At 43.5% G+C, this 18,149-nt stretch overlaps 1 protein-coding gene across 10 annotated transcripts in view; it reads left to right on the top strand.

Moving 5' to 3' along the window:
• The window catches only part of CDKL3 (cyclin dependent kinase like 3), a 112,702-nt gene extending 98,716 nt beyond the window's left edge, over positions 1-13,986 (top strand). For 9 of the 10 annotated variants that reach the window (XR_615203.5, XM_035284760.3, XM_078359378.1 and 6 more), the window contains one exon: positions 13,834-13,986. Coding sequence is in view for 9 of the 10 variants with exons in the window: in XM_035284760.3 (XP_035140651.1) it covers positions 13,834-13,866 (33 nt within the window). In the remaining variant the exon portion in view is untranslated. Of the gene's footprint in view, positions 1-12,751; positions 12,800-13,833 lie in introns of those variants that run through there. The other variant, XM_054249478.2, reaches the window with a different exon arrangement.
• Positions 13,987-18,149: the final 4,163 nt, after the last annotated feature.

Raw genomic sequence — 18,149 nt, 5'->3', positions numbered from 1 at the left:
ACTGAGCAAATCACTGTGGGGGAAGGGTGATGTCATCTGTTCTTTCTGGCCTCCACACTGAAACTGGGAACTACCCTCTTGGTAAGGAAATAAAAGAGGAAGTGAAGAAGATTTGTCATTGCTTAAGGAGTCTGGTATGTGAGCTAGGATTCCCTAGCTGTTGGCTGAGGCGACAGAGCGAAACTTTCTCACTCACGTGTTCCCAGGCCCCAGCGGAGAAGGGGTGGGGCACTGCTGATTGTTGGGACTGGCCTGTTCACCTGCGTATTCTGAGCGGCTCATGGGAATTCTAGAGATGTTAGATCTTCTCTGTTATTTTTTTTTAAATTTTTAAAATTTAAAATTTTATTATATATATATTTATTGCATTTTAGGTTTGGGGGTACATGTGAAGAACATGCAAGATTGTTGCATAGGTACATATATGGCAATGTGATTTGCTGCCTTCCTCTCCATCACCTATATCTGGCATTTCTCCCCATGCTATCTCTCCCTAACTCCCCACCCCCCACTGTCCCTCCCCTATTTCCCCCCAACAGACCCCAGTGTGTGATACTCCCCTCCCTGTGTCCATGTGTTCTCATTGTGTAACACCTACCTATGAGTGAGAACATGCAGTGTTTGATTTTATGTTCTTGTGTCAGTTTGCTGAGAATGATGGTTTCCAGGTTCATCCATGTCCCTACAAAGGACACAAACTCATCGTTTTTTATGGCTGCATAGCATTCCATGGTGTATGTGTGTCACATTTTGCCTGTCCAGTCTATCATCAATGGGCATTTCGGTTGGTTCCAGGTCTTTGCTATTGTAAACAGTGCTGCAGTGAACATTTGTGTGCATATGTCCTTATAGTAGAATGATTTATGATCTTTTGGATATATACCCAGTAATGGGATTGCTGGGTCAAATGGAATTTCTATTTCTAGGTCCTTGAGGAATCACCACACTGTCTTCCATAATGCTTGATCTAATTTACACTCCCACCAGCAGTGTAAAAGTGTTCCTATTTCTCCACATCCTCTCCAGCATCTGCTGTCTCCAGATTTTTTAATGATCGCCATTCTAACTGGCATGAGATGGTATCTCAATGTGGTTTTGATTTGCATTTCTCTGATGACCAGTGATGATGAGCATTTTTTTCATGTTTGTTGGCCTCATATATGTCTTCTTTTGTAAAGTGTCTGTTCATATCCTTTGCCCACTTTTGAATGGCCTTGTTTGTTTTTTTCTTGTAAATCTGTTTTAGTTCTTTGTAGATTCTGGATATTAGCCCTTTGTCAGATGGGTAGATTGTAAAAATGTTTTCCCATTCTGTCTGTTGCCATTCACTATAATGATTCTTTTGCTGTGCAGAAGCTGTGGAGTTTGATTAGGTCCCATTTGTCTATTTTGGCTTTTGTTGCCAATGCTTTTGGTGTTTTGGTCATGAAGTCCTTGCCTATGCCTATGTCCTGAATGGTTTTGCCTAGAGAGATCTCTTCTGTTTGCATTGTTTAATACTGCTGGAGAGTTTTCTTTAGTAGAAACCTTCTATAGTAGTTGGGAATGGATAACTGGCAAGTGTGGCTTGGATACAGCAGGTCAGATTTGATTATTTGGAAGCTTTTTTTTTAACTAAATGGACATTAGCCCTTAAGATTCCACTTCCTTGGCCCTATAAAAGTGGCTAGGAAAATGCGTAGTGAACAGGCAGGCCCATGCTCCAGGGGATCAGAAGGCCAGACATGTCAGGCCATTTGAGCTCTTGGAATCCTAGGCAGGCTTTCAGTCCTAATTATTACTCTGAAATAGGTGCTTTTCAATCGTTAAGAATACAGAATTATAGCTTGCAAGTATAATACCTAGCCACTCTTCTAAAGTGTTCCCCCATATAAAAGGAGCCCTGGCTTTACCCTGCTTGCAGGCAGGTGATCATCGAGTCTAGACTATGTGAGATCCACTGCTCTGTCTGCTCCTTGAAAAAACTCCAGGATGAGATGAACGCCAGGCCATATGCCCATGCCCTAGTCCTACTTTGTGCTTCCTACTTCCTTAGGAGCCAACTCAAATCTTCTTTGCCTTAATTTGGACCTATTTCTGGATTAGTCATATGGTAGCATAATAACTTCTTAATCATTATTAAGTAGCTGCTCCTTGAAAAAATTTTATGAGCTTTGAGCCTCTCAGAAGAAAGATATTTTAAATCCAATAAATAAATACACAAATAAACAAACTGGGCACACCTTAGACTTGGAATCAAGTAGAAGGGGGATGATAGTAAAGGTAGCCTGAGAATCCAAACCCAAACTGAGACCTAGCAATGAGCTACAGGAGCCGATTCTGGTTTATATCATTCTTCATGATGAAAGAGCAGGGCCCGGGCTGACACAGCAGGGAAAGATGCTGACTCTGGATTCACATGGAGTAGAAGCCAATGCTGATCTCTTTAAAGGGAACATCAAGAGCCCAAAGATGAGAGTTAGTGACTCCGAGGATATAGGGATGGGGATCTAACAAAGAGACATGGCAGAACGGGTAGGCTCTAGGACCCTGAGCGGGTGATGCATTTCTAGGACAAGGGATAGAAGGGAATAAAGCCCGCTGAGCCCTTCAAAAAGGGTAAGTCAGGCACCACTGGATGGTGGATGTCTTTGTCTTATGGGAGCCATCCAGTCCATTTGTGAATCCCTGGGTCTGTCTTGTCACATAGCAGCCGCCTCCAGGTTTTAACCTGTGCTCATCTTTCAGAATGCCGCGTGTATGTTATGGTTTTTATGTTTAGGCCCCTTCGGTGGGAAGTATCTTCTGGATCCTGATTGTTTATGCACACACTGGTGTATACATTTCTCCCTCTGTCCCTTTGTACTGTTTTTCAAAGCCCACCTCCTTGCTTACATATAATTGCCCATAATAATGGTCATAGCTATGGTATTCAGAGTGATTCACATCCTTGCATAATGGGCTGTTACCCAGGCTTATTATAAGTCCTGAGGTGTAATTCTAAGTTCACAAGTGCAAGAAAGATAGTAATTATTTGATTTCTGGGATCATCTTTCAGAAATCGCCTGAAAAATTCATTGATTCCTTCCCAAAAAATTATGAACTGTGTCTTCTGTCTCCTTGTCGAAGTTCTCATTGCGATTATCCTCATTTGACATGAGAAAACATCAGCATGAAAATGAGTAACAGCTTTCTTTATAATTTGGGTGTTTCATTTACCTCCACACATGGTCGTTTTAAGAGAGTTTAAATGTATCTGAATGGAATTCAGATCAATTCAAGAATAATTTCTGATGGATTTTAAACCTTACCAGTTGAATAGAGCTCTCCTGGATGGCTGAATCTATGCCTGTCCTGGTGTCCTTCAGTGGGAACTGTTAGTCCCCATTTGTGTCTGGCACAGGTTGCTCACCAAAGGGCAGAGGCAGGACGGCTTAGGACCAGAGCTCCACCACTTGTGGCAGAGTCACTCAGAGCTGCTGGCCTGGGTATATGAGGCCAGTCACGTTGCCTGTGTCCTACACTTCAGAAGACAGTAGCGTTAAGGGAAAAGATGTGTCCCCGCCATCTCCAAGACAAAGTGGGCGAGTGCAGTAGGTTGGCCTCAGGCAGGCACATCTGCTCCACCACCAGTGTGCTGCAGCCATACTTGACTTTCCGGTTCCTGTGGAACTCCCACAAACGGTCTCATCTGCCCATGTATAAAGTGCTCTTGCAATACAGCACTACTTGGTCAAATTAAGTATATGCACATCCTATGATGAGATCTCTGTAGTCACTTGGGACCCTCCCCTTTCCTATACCAACCAGGACGGATGTTGTAAACAACAGAAACCTGGTGAAGTGAGAATGAGAGGATGTTTGTTTGCAGGGCCACTTCCCACAGTTTTACAGACTGTAGCCTCAACTAGGCTCCACCCATGGGAGTGAGTAGGAGCTGAAACCCAACCTGAGCTTCACATTGCTGAGCCTTCAGCTTTACTATTGGGGCTGCATCTTCCAGGAGGAAAAGGTGCGTTTTCTGAGGCACATAAAGACACCATATAGGTGAGAGACTGACTAAAGATTCCCACATGGGCCTAAAGTAAATCACACATGTGGCTGCTATGGCAGTATGGTCTTGGTGGTGGGAAGTTGGAGGCACTTGGGGGTGCCTCCAACTTTCCCCAGTACTGAGGAAGTAGAGAGGACCAATGTGGTGGATGCACACTGTGGAGTACTCTGCAGCAGTCAGAATCATGGACTAGATGTGTACATAGCAACATGTATACTCTGTTGCTCAGGCTGGAGTGCAATGACATGATCTCAGCTCACTGCAGCCTCGACCACCTGGTCCTCCCACCTCAGCCTCCTGAGTAGTTGGGACTACAGGCGGGCACCACCACGCCTGGCTAACGTTTGTATTTTTTGTAGAGACAAAGTTTCACCATGTTGCCCAGGCTGGTCTTGAACTCCTGAGCTTAAGTGATCCTTCTGCCTTGGCCCCCCAAAGTGCTGGGATTACAGGCATGAACCACCATGCCCAGCCTAACATGTATAGGTCTTAAAGTTTGAGAAGTGAAAAAAAAAAAAGAAAGACAGAATGAGATCTATAACAATAATACTAATGTAAATTAAAATACACACAAACCAAACAACACACTTGTAAGGTACATGGATGTGCTTTGGTCAAGGAGAGGCCAAGGTAAACATCCTGCATGACTCAGTGGGATTGGAGTGCAGGCACATAACTCCACTTGTTATATATAATTGCAGCTATGTAGCCATAACATAGGAAGGCACATCACCTGGCTTGGAGCCACTATTGTTTGTAAAAGGTATAACTGCCCTGCTGACACTGTGCCTACAGCATGCACCCAGGGAAAGAGAGCTAGAGCTGTCCATCCTGTAGATGGACAGTGGGGAGCCACGGCTCGGCTTGGCTTGTGCCTAGAGAAAGAAAGAGTTAAGCTGCTGACCATGTAGAGAGAGCTGGCCGTGGAGCTGTGCACAGGGTGGCAGGAGCCGCAGCGCCACAGCAAGCAGCCAAGACAGAGACAGGCAGTGTAAGAGAGCTGCTGAATAAAATCATACTTCATCTGCCTGCAGACCCCTGAGTGTTCTTCTGTCAATTATCTGCTTTCAGACCTCAGCATGGGCCAGAACCTAATGCTGGGAATGACAATACTTCACAGGAACACATACATACAAGCCAAAAAAAAAAAAATATATGTGTGTGTGTGTGTGTGTGTGTGTGTGTATGTATATATATATATATATATATATATAAAGTGTGTGTATATTATATATACACACACATATGCACACACACATAGATATTTAAAATATATATACATATATACATGCCTACATGCACACACGCACGTATACACATACATACGTTATAAACTAAAAAATATTTATGTGTATATTTAATTTTATATATATATATATAATTAAATATATGAGAATGGTTGCCTATGGGGAAGGACAGGAAGGAGGATAGAAGGATATCCATCCATCCATCATCCATCCATCCACACATACATACATACATACATTAAAAAGGGGCCTTGGTGGCACCAGGTATGGTGGCTCATGCCTATAATCCCAGCACTTTGGGAGGTCAAGACGGGTGGATCAACTGAGGTCAGGAGTTCAAGATCAGTCTGGCCAACATGGTGAAACCTCATCTCTACTAAAAATACAAAAAATTTGCCAGGCACAGTAGTTCATGCCTGTAATCCCAGAAGTTTGTGAGGCCAAGGTAGGCAGATCACCTGAGGTCGGGAATTTGAGACCAGCTTGACCAACAGGGAGAAACCCCTGTATTTTTAATCTCTATTAAAAATACAAAATTAGCCAGGTGTGGTGCCTCATGCCTATAATCCCAGCTACTTAGGAGGCTGAGGCAGGAGAATCGCTTGAACCTAGGAGGCAGAGGTTGCAGTGAGCCAAGATCATGCCATTGTACTCCAGCCTGGGCAACAAGAACAAAACTCCATCTCAAAAAAAAAAAAAAAATTAGCTGGGTGTAGTGGCAGCACCTGTAATCCCAGCTCCTTGGAAGGCTGAGGCAGGAGAATGAATCTCTTGAACCTGGGAGGTGGAGGTTGCAGTGAGCCAAGATCATGCCACCGCACTCTAGCCGGGATGACAGAGTAAGACTGTCTAAAAAAAACAAAAAACAAAAAACAGCTGGGTGTGGTGCCTCACACCTGTAATCCCAGCACTTTGGGAGGCCAGGGCAGGTGGATCATGAGGTGAGGAGTTCGAGACCAGCCTGGCCACCATGGTGAAACTCCATCTCTACTAAAAATACAAAAATTAGCCAGGTGTGGTGGCAATGCCTGTGGTCCCAGCTACTCAGGAGGCTGAGACAGTAGAGTTGCTTGAACCCAGGAGGTGGAGGTTGCAGTGAGTCAAGATCATACCACTGCCTCAGTGACAGAGCAAGACTCTGTCTCAAAAAAAAAAAAAAAAAAAAAGTGATACAGCATCCTACCTTGTGGCTGGAACACTTGCATTTGTATCCCTAAGCTACCATGTAAGAAGTGTGACTTGCCATTCTGTAAGAAAGTCAAGACACAGAGAGAGGCCAGGTGTAGGTGCTGTGGTCAGCAGTCCTAGTTCCTGAATGCATCAGGCCCAGCCACTGACATGTGAGTAAACAGTCCTTCAGCTGCTTCTATTTCCCAATTGTGAAGTCATCCTCAGGCTGAATCTTCCCAGCTGAGTCTCCAGACAGCTTAGAGCAGAGAGAAGCCATTCTCAACTGTGCCATTTCTGAATTCCTGCCCCGTAGAATCTGTAAGCACAATAAATTGGTGGTGGTTTTATGACACTAAGTTTGGGGTGGTTTGTTACATAGCACTAATAACTAGAAGATCCATTATCTTCAACAACACCAAAAAGTAGAGCAATAAAAAAAGAAGTAATTGCTATAAATTAAGACTGGGCACAGGGGTTCATGCCTGTAATCTCTAGTTTTGGGAGGCTGAGGTGGGTAGATCACTTGAAGTCAAGAGTTCAAGGCCAGCCTGGACAACAAAGTAAGAGCCTGTCTCCAGAGAAAATAAAAATAAAAAGTGGCTGGGCATGGGGGCATGTGCCTGTAGTCCCAGCTACTAGGGAGGCTGACGTGGGAGGATCGCTTAACCCCAGGAGTTCGAGGCTATGGTGAGCTATAATTGTGCCACTATACTTCGGCCCTGGCAACAGGGAGAGAGGCTGTCTCAACAAACGAAAACAAAACAACAACAAAAATAATACACACATACACACACACACACATATATACATGCACACACACACGTATACACATACATACATTATAAACTAAAAAAGACCTAAGAGATATAATAAATGCAAATGACATTGTTTTGCTCTTGATTAGAGTAAACTATTACAGAATGACTCTTAGGAAAGTCAGGGCAATTTGATTTTGGGCTGTCTACCAGTTGACATTAGGAATTATTGTTAATGTTTTTATATGTGACATGGTGGTTATTGAAAAAAGTCCTTATGCATTACAGAATTTATAGTATTTAAATATGAAGGTAACTATGATTTGCTTTAAAATTTGCTTTACAATGATGATGAAGGAGGGTTAGGGTGTAGATAAAACAAGACTGCCATATATTGTTCATCGTTGAGGCCAAGTAATAGCTAATGGGTGCTTATCATATTATTATCTCTACTTTTGTGAGTATTGGAAACTTCCCATAAGAAAAAAAATTAACAATGGAGAGGGTAGGAGGACTTACTTCTCTGTCCCATTTTTCCAGGCTGTAGTTACATGCAAACAGGTGCCAATGGTTTAAATAGATTCCCCTCTTCTGAACATGCCTCTGTGCCTGCCTGGGGGGGTTCTAAGACCCAGGATCCTACCCCAATATGGGGCATTTCATGCATGGAAACAGATTAGCAGAGGAAATCATATTCTTAGGAAAGTGTTTTGGGTACTCCTCAAATTTTTGGTGACTAGAAATCCACTTAAAAACAGAATTCCCTTCCCTGACAGTACCTAATCCAGTGCAGAGGGTGGGGGGAGGGGGAATTTGATTTGAATTAAGAAACCTGATTAAATCAGAATTACTGCACTAGCTTCCTCTGAAGATTAGGTAGTGTTCAATTTTCAGCCTTTCGGAAATATATTCATCAGCATAAAGACAGGCAAATGGGCTGCATGTTGCTATGCAGACGACACAGTTTGGAAGGGCCTTCTGTTTGCTTATGGATTCTCTCTCCCTTGAAGAAAAACTATTAACTCATGCTGCAACCTACTGCTCTCTGCTTGGTGTTGGCTATGTTACCAAGCCCAAAATAGAAAGTTCTTTTACTGCAGAGAGGGAAGGAGGTTTAAATTTACCAATTCAAGTAACAAAGGGTAGAATTATACTGGCTTTTCTCAGGTGGGGGGTAGAGGGAGATAGTGTCTGTTTCATTAGTAGAAAAAGTGATCTGACACTAGCAGGGGCTGGGACCAGAAGGCAAGCTTGCATTGTGGTGACTGGGCTTGTTTCCATCCTGGCCCCCTCACTCCCACCTTCCAACAGTGTCACCTCTTTTAGGACATGGGAAAGCATCTGAGCCACTGGGTAATCAGTTCCAGAAATGTCACTGAAATTACCAGACTGGGAATGATTCTCTGAACCAAATCCCTTCTCGCTCAGCTTTGAAGCAGTCTGTACCTTATCACAAAGTTGAACAGCAGAGAGATGTTATTTTTTTCCTATCAAATGGTCAAAAATCTTTTAAAGATTTCCAACATTAGGCTGGGCGCAGTGGCTCACGTCTGTAATCCCAGCACTTTGGGAGGCCAAAGCAGGTGGATCACCAGGTCAGGAGTTAGAGACCAGCCTGACCAACATGGTGAAACTCCCATCTCTACTAAAAATTAGCTGGGTGTGGTGGTGCCTGCCTGCAGTCCCAGCTACTCAGGAGGCTGAAGCAGGAGAATTGCTTGAACCTGGGAGGTGGAGGTTGCAGTGAGCCAAGATTAGGCCATTGCACTCCAGCCTGGGTGACAGAGCAAGACTCCATCTCAAAAAAAAAAAAAAAATCCCAGTGTTGGAAGGACTTTGGGGCAATGGGCATTCTCCTACATTGCTGGAGGTGAGGCAAACTGATCTAACCACCTGGAAAGCAACCCAGCAACATGGATCCTAAACCATGATGGAAACATCAATACCAGTGGATGCAGATCCAGGGTCTCTCTCATCCATGGCTGGGGGGAGTGTTAATTGATTTTCTAGATAAAAACTTGCACAGGTACAACAGGGGACATTGACAATAATGTTCATAATAGCAGTGTGTGCAAGAACAAAATCCTAACAATGCAGTTACCCATTAGTAAGAGAGTAGATGATAAACTGTGGTATATTTAAGTATTGGATTATTTTACCTCAGTCAAAACAAATAAGCTACAGTGAAATGCAATGATATGGCTGGATTTTAGCAAAATAATATTAAGTGAAAAATAAAAGAAATCCTGAAAGATTGCACACAACATAATATGCTTTTTTATGAACTCAGAACATTCTATTTAAAAACTATTCTTTAGGAATATACAGATATTGGCCAGGTGTGGTGGCTTACACCTGCAATCCCAGCACTTGGGGAGGCTGAGGTAGGTGGATCACTTGAGATCAGGAGTTCAAGAACAGCCTGGGCAACATGGTGAAATTTCATCTCTACTAAAAATACAAAAGTTAGGAGCTGGACGTGGTGGCTCACGCCTGTAATCCCAGCACTTTGGGAGGCCAAGGCAGGTGGATCACGAGGTTAAGAGTTTGAAATCAGCCTGACCAACATAGTGAAACCCTGTCTCTACTAAAAATACAAAAATTAGCCAGGTGTGGTGATGTGTGCCTGTAATCCCAGCTACTTGGGAGGCTGAGGCAGGAGAATTGCTTGAACCTGCGAGGCGGAGGTTGCAGTGAGCTGAGATTGCGCCACCGCACTCCATCCTGGGTGACAGAGCAGGACTCCATCTCAAAAAAAAATAAAAAATACAAAAGTTAGCTGGGTGTGATGGGGCATGCTTATAATTCCAGCTATTGGGGAGGCTAAGGCAGGAACCCGAGAGGTGGAGGTTGTAGTAAGCTAAGATCGTGCCATTGCACTCCAACTTAGGCAACAGAGTGAGACTCTGTCTCACACACTCAAAAAAGGAATATATACAGATATAATAAAACGATGTAAAAAGGAAAACAAGGAAATGAGCACAGGATTCAGGATGGTTGTCTTGGGTGGGGAGAAAGGAGCTGGGGCAGTGGGGGTCAGGGGAGCTGTGGTTGATACTGGTTTTGTCAAGGTCCTAGCTTTTGTTTGGGGTTATAAATTCACAAGTACTAATTACATTATTAAATTAATGAATTTACCACCTAAATTAACAAAACCAGGCCATCCATATACCAATTATGAGAGTGGACCATGAACCAAGCATTCTGGTTAATCTGATTCGGTATACCCGATATTAAAAAAACAAAAACAGGGTATAGCTTTGGGTGTAGTCAGTCAATTCACTTCTAAGCATTTATCTTTTTTTTTTTTTTAAAGAGACTGGGTCTTGCTATGTTGCCCAGGCTGGAGTGTGGTGGCTATTCACAGGCGCGATCCCACTACTGATCAGCACGGGAGTTTTGACCTGCTCCATTTCCCACCTGGGCCAGTTCAGCCCTCCTTAGGCAACCTGGTGGGCCCCCATTCCCGGGAGGTCACCATATTGATGCCGAACTTAGTGCGGACACCCGATCGGCATAGAGCGCTGCAGCCCAGAACTCCTGGCCTCAAGAGATCCTACAGCCTCAGCCTTCCAAGTAGCCAGGACTACAGGCACGTGCCACCACACCCAGCTCTAAGCATTTATCTTAAGGAAATAAGCAGAGATACATATAAAAATTTATGAACAAGAACATTTGCCACAGTATTTATAAATATAAAAATAGGAAGTAATCTAAGTACCAAACTAATAGATTAGTTATGTAAATTGGGTTATATCAATGTGCTAGAAAACTAGATAGTCTCTAAAAATATTATTTTCTAATAGTATCTAAGTATATGGGCAAATGCTCATAATATAGCACAGGTTACACAATATGAACACAGTTTTTTATTTTCCCTGAGTATATATACGCACACACACAAAAAAAAAGCTGGGAAGGGCTGGGCATAGTGGCTCACGTCTGTAATCCTAGCAATTTAGGAGGCTGAAGTGGAGGATTGCTTGAGCCCAGGAGTTCGAGACCTGCCTGGATAACATAGTGAGACCTTGTCTCTATTAAAAAAAAAATACAAAAGTTAGCCAAGCGTGGTGGTGAGCGCCTGTGGTACCAGCTACTCAGGAGGCCAAGGTTAGAGGATTGCTTGAGCCCAAGAGGTCAAAGCTGCAGTGAGCTGTGAACACACCACTGCACTTCAGCCTGGGCAACAGAGCAAGACCATGTCTCAAAAAAAAAAAAAAAAAAAAATCGGGGCACCGTGGCTCACACCTTTAATCCCAGCATTTTGGGAGGCCAAGGCAGGTAGATCACCTGAGATCAGGAGTTTGAGACCAGCCTGGCCAACACAGTGAAACCCCATCTCTACTAAAAATACAAAAATTAGCCAGGCATGGTGGCGTGCACCTGTAGTCCTAGCTACTTGGGAGGCTGAGGCAGGAGAATTGCTTGAACTTGGGAGACAGAGGTTGTGGTGAGCTGAGATCATGCCACTGCACTCTAGCCTGGGCAAATGAGCAAGATTCTATTTCAAAAAAAAAAAAAGAGAGAGAGAGAAGAAAAAAAGCAATAAAAAAAAAGCTGGGAATATAATATGTCAAAATGATAATAGCACATATCTCTGAATGTTATGATTGTTTCTTCCCTTTTCTTTTTTTTTAACCAATAACTCCAGAGAATATACCAAGTAAGATTGTTTCTTTCTTAAACTTGCAGTAGTTCACAAATTTGCTATACTGAAGATTTTTTTTTTCTTTTTTTGAGATGGAGTCTTGCTCTTGTTGGCCTCCCAGGATCAAGCAATTCTCCTGCCACAGCCTCCCAAGTGGCTGGGATTATAGATGCCCGCCACCACACCCGGCTAATTTTCATATTTTTTTTAGTAGAGACGGGGTTTCGCCATGTTGGCCAGGCTGGCCTCCAACTCCTGACCTCGACTGATCCGCCTGCCTCGGCATCCCAAAGTGCTGAGATTACAGGTGTAAGCCACTGCACCCAGCTGCGAAGATTTTTTTACAACCAAAAATAATCACATTATAAAAATAGATGTTAGTAATAACTTATGTAGATAGGGTACTTATTATATGCTAAGAGTCTTCCAGGGATTAATTGAGTTAAAACTTAAAATAATTCTATGAGGATAGTACTATTATGACCCCCGTGTTACAGATGAGGATACTCAGATTTAAGGGGTTAAATAGCTTGCATGAGAACATGGATGATAAGAAATGGTGCAGAAATAGCGCCCTGTAGAATCGGATTTCTAGAGGGTTCTTCAAAGGGTACTACACAATGGTAGAGTCTTGGTCTCCTAAACCCAGGGATGGCTACACCAGGGATTTCTCTGAGAACAGTACTGAGAACTGAATGGTCTGATGAGGAATCTGAAATTCACACAGAGAAAGAGGCCCCCTTTAGGTGTCTGAGCCAGAGCCTACACATTTCTGATGAGACACCTTAACATTGTGCAATAAACAAATGTAGGCATGGTTTCCTGTGTTTTCTTCAAAACATCTAGAATAGATGTGATTAGAGGGAATGATTTTAACAATGAGTTCTTCTCTCCTCAGCTGAAAAATTCTGGATTATCCTCCAAGATGTAACTCAAGGCAACTAACCAGTGAATATAGAGAGGGCAGACATGGAGGAGTCCCGGTGCCCAAGCCCCTGAGGGTTTCTTTCTTGCTTTCTCTCTCTCTCTCTCGCTCTCTCTCTCTCTCTCTCTCTCTCTCTCTCTCTCTTTCTTTCTTTCTTTCTTTCTCTTTCTCTCTCTCTCTCTTTCTTTCTCTCTCCCTCTCTCTCTCTGTCTCTCTTTCTCTCTCTCTCTCTTTCTGTTTTTTTGAGACAGGGTCTTGCTGTTTCCCAGGCTAGAGTATAGTGGTGCCATCTCGGCTCACTGCAACCTCCACCTCACGGGCTCAAGCAATCCTCTTACCTCAACCTTCCAAGTAGCTGGGACTACAGGTGCCCACTACCACGACTGGCTCATTTTTGTGTTTTTAGTAGAGACAGGGTTTTGCCGTGTTGCTCAAGCTGGTCTCAAACTCCTGAGCTCAAGTGATATGCTCACTTTGGCCTCCCAAAGTGCCGAGATTACAGGCAAGAGTCACTGTGCTCGGCAAACCCCTGAGGTTTTCTTTTCTTTTTTAAATTTTATTTCTTGTCCCCTTGAGGATTTCTGATGACACCTTGAAGGAACAGGAGATCATCCCAGTGACCAGAGAATCAACTGGAGGCAGAGATGTTTGTGATCCGCTCTGGCTCCCACCAGCCATTGCAGGACTGGCTTCTAGAGCCTTCGGTGCACAGGAGAGAGCTTTAGGGATGGGACAGAGCCAAGGTCTTAGCTTTGGTCTCTTCTCATCACTCATGTTTTAACTATAAGCTCTGATGTCATCAAGGCACCAGAGATAAAATGCCTTTCTCAAGCTAAGCAGACAGGATCTGGTATCCAATTTGGACAAGATAGTGGAAAACAGACTCAGGGGGAAAAAAATACCTTGGCCTCAGCACCAGCACACGGAGTTGAATCTGACACCTTAACATTGTACAATAAACAAATGTAGGCATGGTTTCCTATGTTTTCTTCAAAACTTCTAGAATAGATGTAATTAGAGGGAATGATTTTAACAATGAGTTCTTCTCTCCTCAGCTGAAAAATTCTGGATTATGCTCCAAGATGTGACTCAAGCATCAACTTCTGTGGAAATACTTGCCCAGCTTCCTCAAGCAACAAGACCATCCCTCTTGCATGTATGTTTAATAAACGATTTGCTTGCCTATTGGACTGTGTGCCTCGCCTGAGCACAAGCTCAGTGGACTGTGTAGTATGCAACTTCCCCTCCTTTCCCAGCACCCCTCTCTAACACCTCTCACATGCATTCCTATGCCTGCCATGGGGTAATTGCTAATTAAATGTTGATTGCTGAAATAGAGAGCTAGAGAGGTTCAGGAATGGTCTTCTTAGAATTCCCAGAGCTGGGACTCAAACCCTGTTGTGGATCTCTGATGCTTGAGAGAATCTGATGAAAGCTAAGAGCCTTTCCCCAGAAAACAAAAAATTACATGCAAAAGAAAATTCCTAATTGTATAGCACTAAATACCCATACTAACACCTACACGATTATGTACATGTAAAACTGGGGAAATCTGAATATGATAGGGGAACTGAAGCAATATCAATTTCCAAGTCGTGATTATGTTACTATAATACTGCAAGAGGTTACCACTGAGAAACTGGGATCTCTCTGTATTATTTCTTATAAATGCACGTGAATCTAAAATTATCTCAATAAGACTGGGTGTGGTGGCTCATGCCTGTAATCCCAGCACGTTGGGAGGCTGAGGCAGGTGGATCACCTGAGGTCAGAAGTTCAAGACCAGCCTGGACAACATGGTGAAACCCTATCTCTACTAAAAATACAAAAATTAGCCAGGCATGGTGGTGTGCACCTGTAATTCCAGATACTCAGGAGACTGAGGTGGGGAAATCAATTGAACCCAGGAGGCAGAGGTTTCAGTGAGCCAAGATGGTGCCATTGCATTCCAGTCTAGGTGACAAGAGCAAAACTCTGTCTCAAATAAATAAATAAATAGATAAAATAATATAATCTCAGCCGGACCCAGTGGCTCACACCTGTAATCTCAGCACTTTGGGAGGCTGAGGTGGGCAGATCACCTGAGGTCAGGAGTTCAAGACCAGCCTGGCCAACATGGTGAAACCCCGTCTCTACTAAAAATACAAAAATCAGCAGGGTGTGGTGGTGGGTGCCTGTAATCCCAGCTACTTGGAAGGCTGAGGTGGGAGAATTGCTTTAACCAGGGAGGCAGAGGTTGTAGTGAGCCGAGATCACGCCATTGCCTTCTAGCCTGGGCAACAAGAGCAAGACTCCCTCTCAAAAATAAATAAATAAATAATCTCAATAAAAATTTCAATTAAAAAACATAAAATTCCTATACATTATGTTTTGAGAGTTGGTGGACCCCAGCTGAACCTACCCAGGAATCCTAAATTGAGAACTCTCTAATATAGTCCAATTTCTGCATTGTTGGTTGGGGAAACTGATGGGAGAGGATGTGTTCAAAGTCATTCAAATTGATGGTGGCAACGTAGGATAAGCCCAGCTCTCCTTTCCTTAATCTATAACTGGTTGCTAGAAGGAAGAGAGTGCTATTCACATTGTGTTGTTTACTTGATTTAAAAAGGCAAGACAAATCAATATAACAAGGCAACTGATATTCCCTGATGTGTGCAGAGAACACTGAGTGTAGGTAGGGAAATTTGTTTTTAGGATTTTTTTTTATTCCATTGCTTCCCAGGCTGGCTGTGCTCAGCCTGTGGTGGATTATGGATGATCTCATTCTGAAAATGGTGCCTTGGAAAGGTGTCGGTTGGGGACCAGCAGCCTTTTTGATTCTGAGTACCAAAAGAGGAACTAAATAGTGCCTATGAGTTATCCCAGCAGGCTGAACATGTGGGCGAATAGGAGAGAAAGAAAGAGAGGAAAAAGAAAGGGGGTATATCAGGAGAAAGGAGGGCAAAAGAGGATGGTATGGGGAGAGAGAACAAGTATATTTGGAAGTAGAGAACAAGTATATTTAGGGAGTAGAGGGCTTATGTGGTGGGCTGGGCCACAGGCTGCTCTCCAAGTCAGAACCTGTAAGGACATGAATTATCTGTGCTGTCCTTGGAAATTGCTAGGCATTGGAATTGTCAGGTGGTCAAAGGTCAAGATCTTTCTTTCATGAAAATCACCCGTGATCTGATGCTAAAGCCTCTCCAGCAGTTAAGAGTCTGGTGTTTCTCCTGAGCTGAAGTGAGGCTGAGTTTATATCCCAGCACCTTTGTTTACTATTTGACCTTATACAAGTGACTAATCCCTCTGTGCCTCAGTTCTACCATCTGTAAAAGGAGGATAATAATAGTACCTACCTCATAAATTGTGAGGTGTAAATGTATTAATACTTGGAAAACATGGCCGGGTGGGGTGGCTCACACCTGCAATCCCAGCACTCTGGGAGGCCAAGGTGGGTGGATCACTTAAGGTCAGGAGTTTGAGACCAGCCTGGCCAACATAGTGAAACCCCATCTCTACTAAAAATACAAAAATTAGCCGATGCGGTGGCACACTCCTGTAATCCCAGCTACTTGGAAGGCTGAGGCACAGAATCGCTTGAACCCGGGAGGCGGAGGCTGTAATGAGCCGAGATTGTGATTGTGCCACTGCACTTCAACCTGGGTGACAGAGCAAGACTAAGACTCAACAAACAAACAAACAAACAAAAATGGAAGAATATATGGAAAACACTTAGAAGAGTATTTGACATGTAGTAAGTGTTTAATAAATGCTGGTTATTATTATTGTTACTCCTTGATAGAGGCTCGTTTCTTTTTGCCTGTTCCTGCGAAGATGGAGACAGCTGATTAGCAATCCTTCCTCTAAGAATAAACCATCAACTTGTAGACACTAAATCACCCATCAGATTCTCTCCTCTGTATGTACTATCTGTTCCTTCTTTTGTTTGGGGACCCAACTCCATTACCATCTTCCAGAATCACAATTTAAACATGAGCATAGAAGTACCTGGTACTGGAGGGGTCTTCCTGCTTGGTGTTCCCTCTGTTGGTGAGAGAACAAACACTCCTATGAGGTGAGAGTTTCTTTTTCTTCCATTAAACAGGAGAGCAGTATGGACCTATGTTTCTATCTTTGCAAATAAATTTCATAGCACCGTTTAGATACTTCTGTGCTTGCAAATTCATCTGCTTTGGTGAATCTAATTTTTGGTGAATCTAATTTTGTCAGGAATCAAGGTAGAACACTGGTAAACTGCTTAATCTGGAAAATAAAGAACAAAATATAAAGAGATTTCCTCTCTGGCTCCCTCCAAAGCATCTCTATCCTCCACAGTGTTTCTGTAAGTCTCTAGGGAACATCTCCTATGGGCTCACCAACAAGTCTTCCTCCATTTACACCCTTCTGCCCTGACAGATACCAGGTCTCTGTGCCGTTCCACCAGTTTCTGAGAGTCTCCTGCTAATCTACTAAGTACTCTTGATCAATAGGGGCCTAGAGTCACCAGAGAAGATTTTTCAGAGTCTTTTCTGAAAAGTGGGGCCTGACTGACCTTAAATGACAGGTAAGGTTCATATAGATACCAGGGGCAACCCAGGGGTCCGAGGCAGGGTGAGCAAAGGGTGACAGAAGGAATGGAATTGGATGAGTACAGAATTGGTTTGGGGAGTGGGCCAGCTAAGCTGAGAAGAGCTTAGAGTGCGAGAGAAGGCAGGAGAAAAGACCATGTGAGAAGGCCATAGGAGAGCTCAGGCTTCTTTCCGTAAGAAAGTGAGGGCCCATGAGTAACATTGCAGGGAATAGTGTAATATTTAGCAGAACTATTGGCTACATGTTCTTAGGCCTGTGATTCTCCCAAGAGATGCCTTGTCACGTTTATTCACATATCCTGGACAACGTTTTCCTTTTTTTTTTTTTTTTTTCAGACGGAGTCTTGCTCTGTTGCCCAGGCTGCAGTGCACTGGCACGATCTCAGCTCACTGTAACCTCCGCTTCCTGGGTTTAAGCAATTCTTGTGCCTCAGCCTCCTGAGTAGCTGGGATTACAGGTGTGTGCCACCACACCTACCTAACTGTTGTATTTTTAGTAGAGACAGGGTTTCACTATGTTGGTCAGGCTGATCTTGAACTCCTGACCTCGTGATCTGCCTGTCTTGGCCTCCCAAAGTACTGGGATCACAGGTGTGAGCCACTGCGCCCGGACTTTTTTTTTTTTTTTTTAGTTAGAGTCTCACTCTGTCACCCAGGCTGGAGTCTAATGGTGCCATCTTGACTCACTGCAACCTCTCCCTCCTGGGTTCATACAATTCTACTGTCTCAGCCTCCTGAGTAACTGGGATTGCAGGCACTCACCACCACGCCTGGCTAATTTTTGTATTTTTAGTAGAGACGGG

Source organism: Callithrix jacchus, chromosome 2 (assembly GCF_049354715.1).
Source record: "Callithrix jacchus isolate 240 chromosome 2, calJac240_pri, whole genome shotgun sequence".
Taxonomy (NCBI): Eukaryota; Metazoa; Chordata; class Mammalia; order Primates; family Cebidae; genus Callithrix; species Callithrix jacchus.
This window is presented reverse-complemented; position numbering and strand designations above follow the sequence as displayed.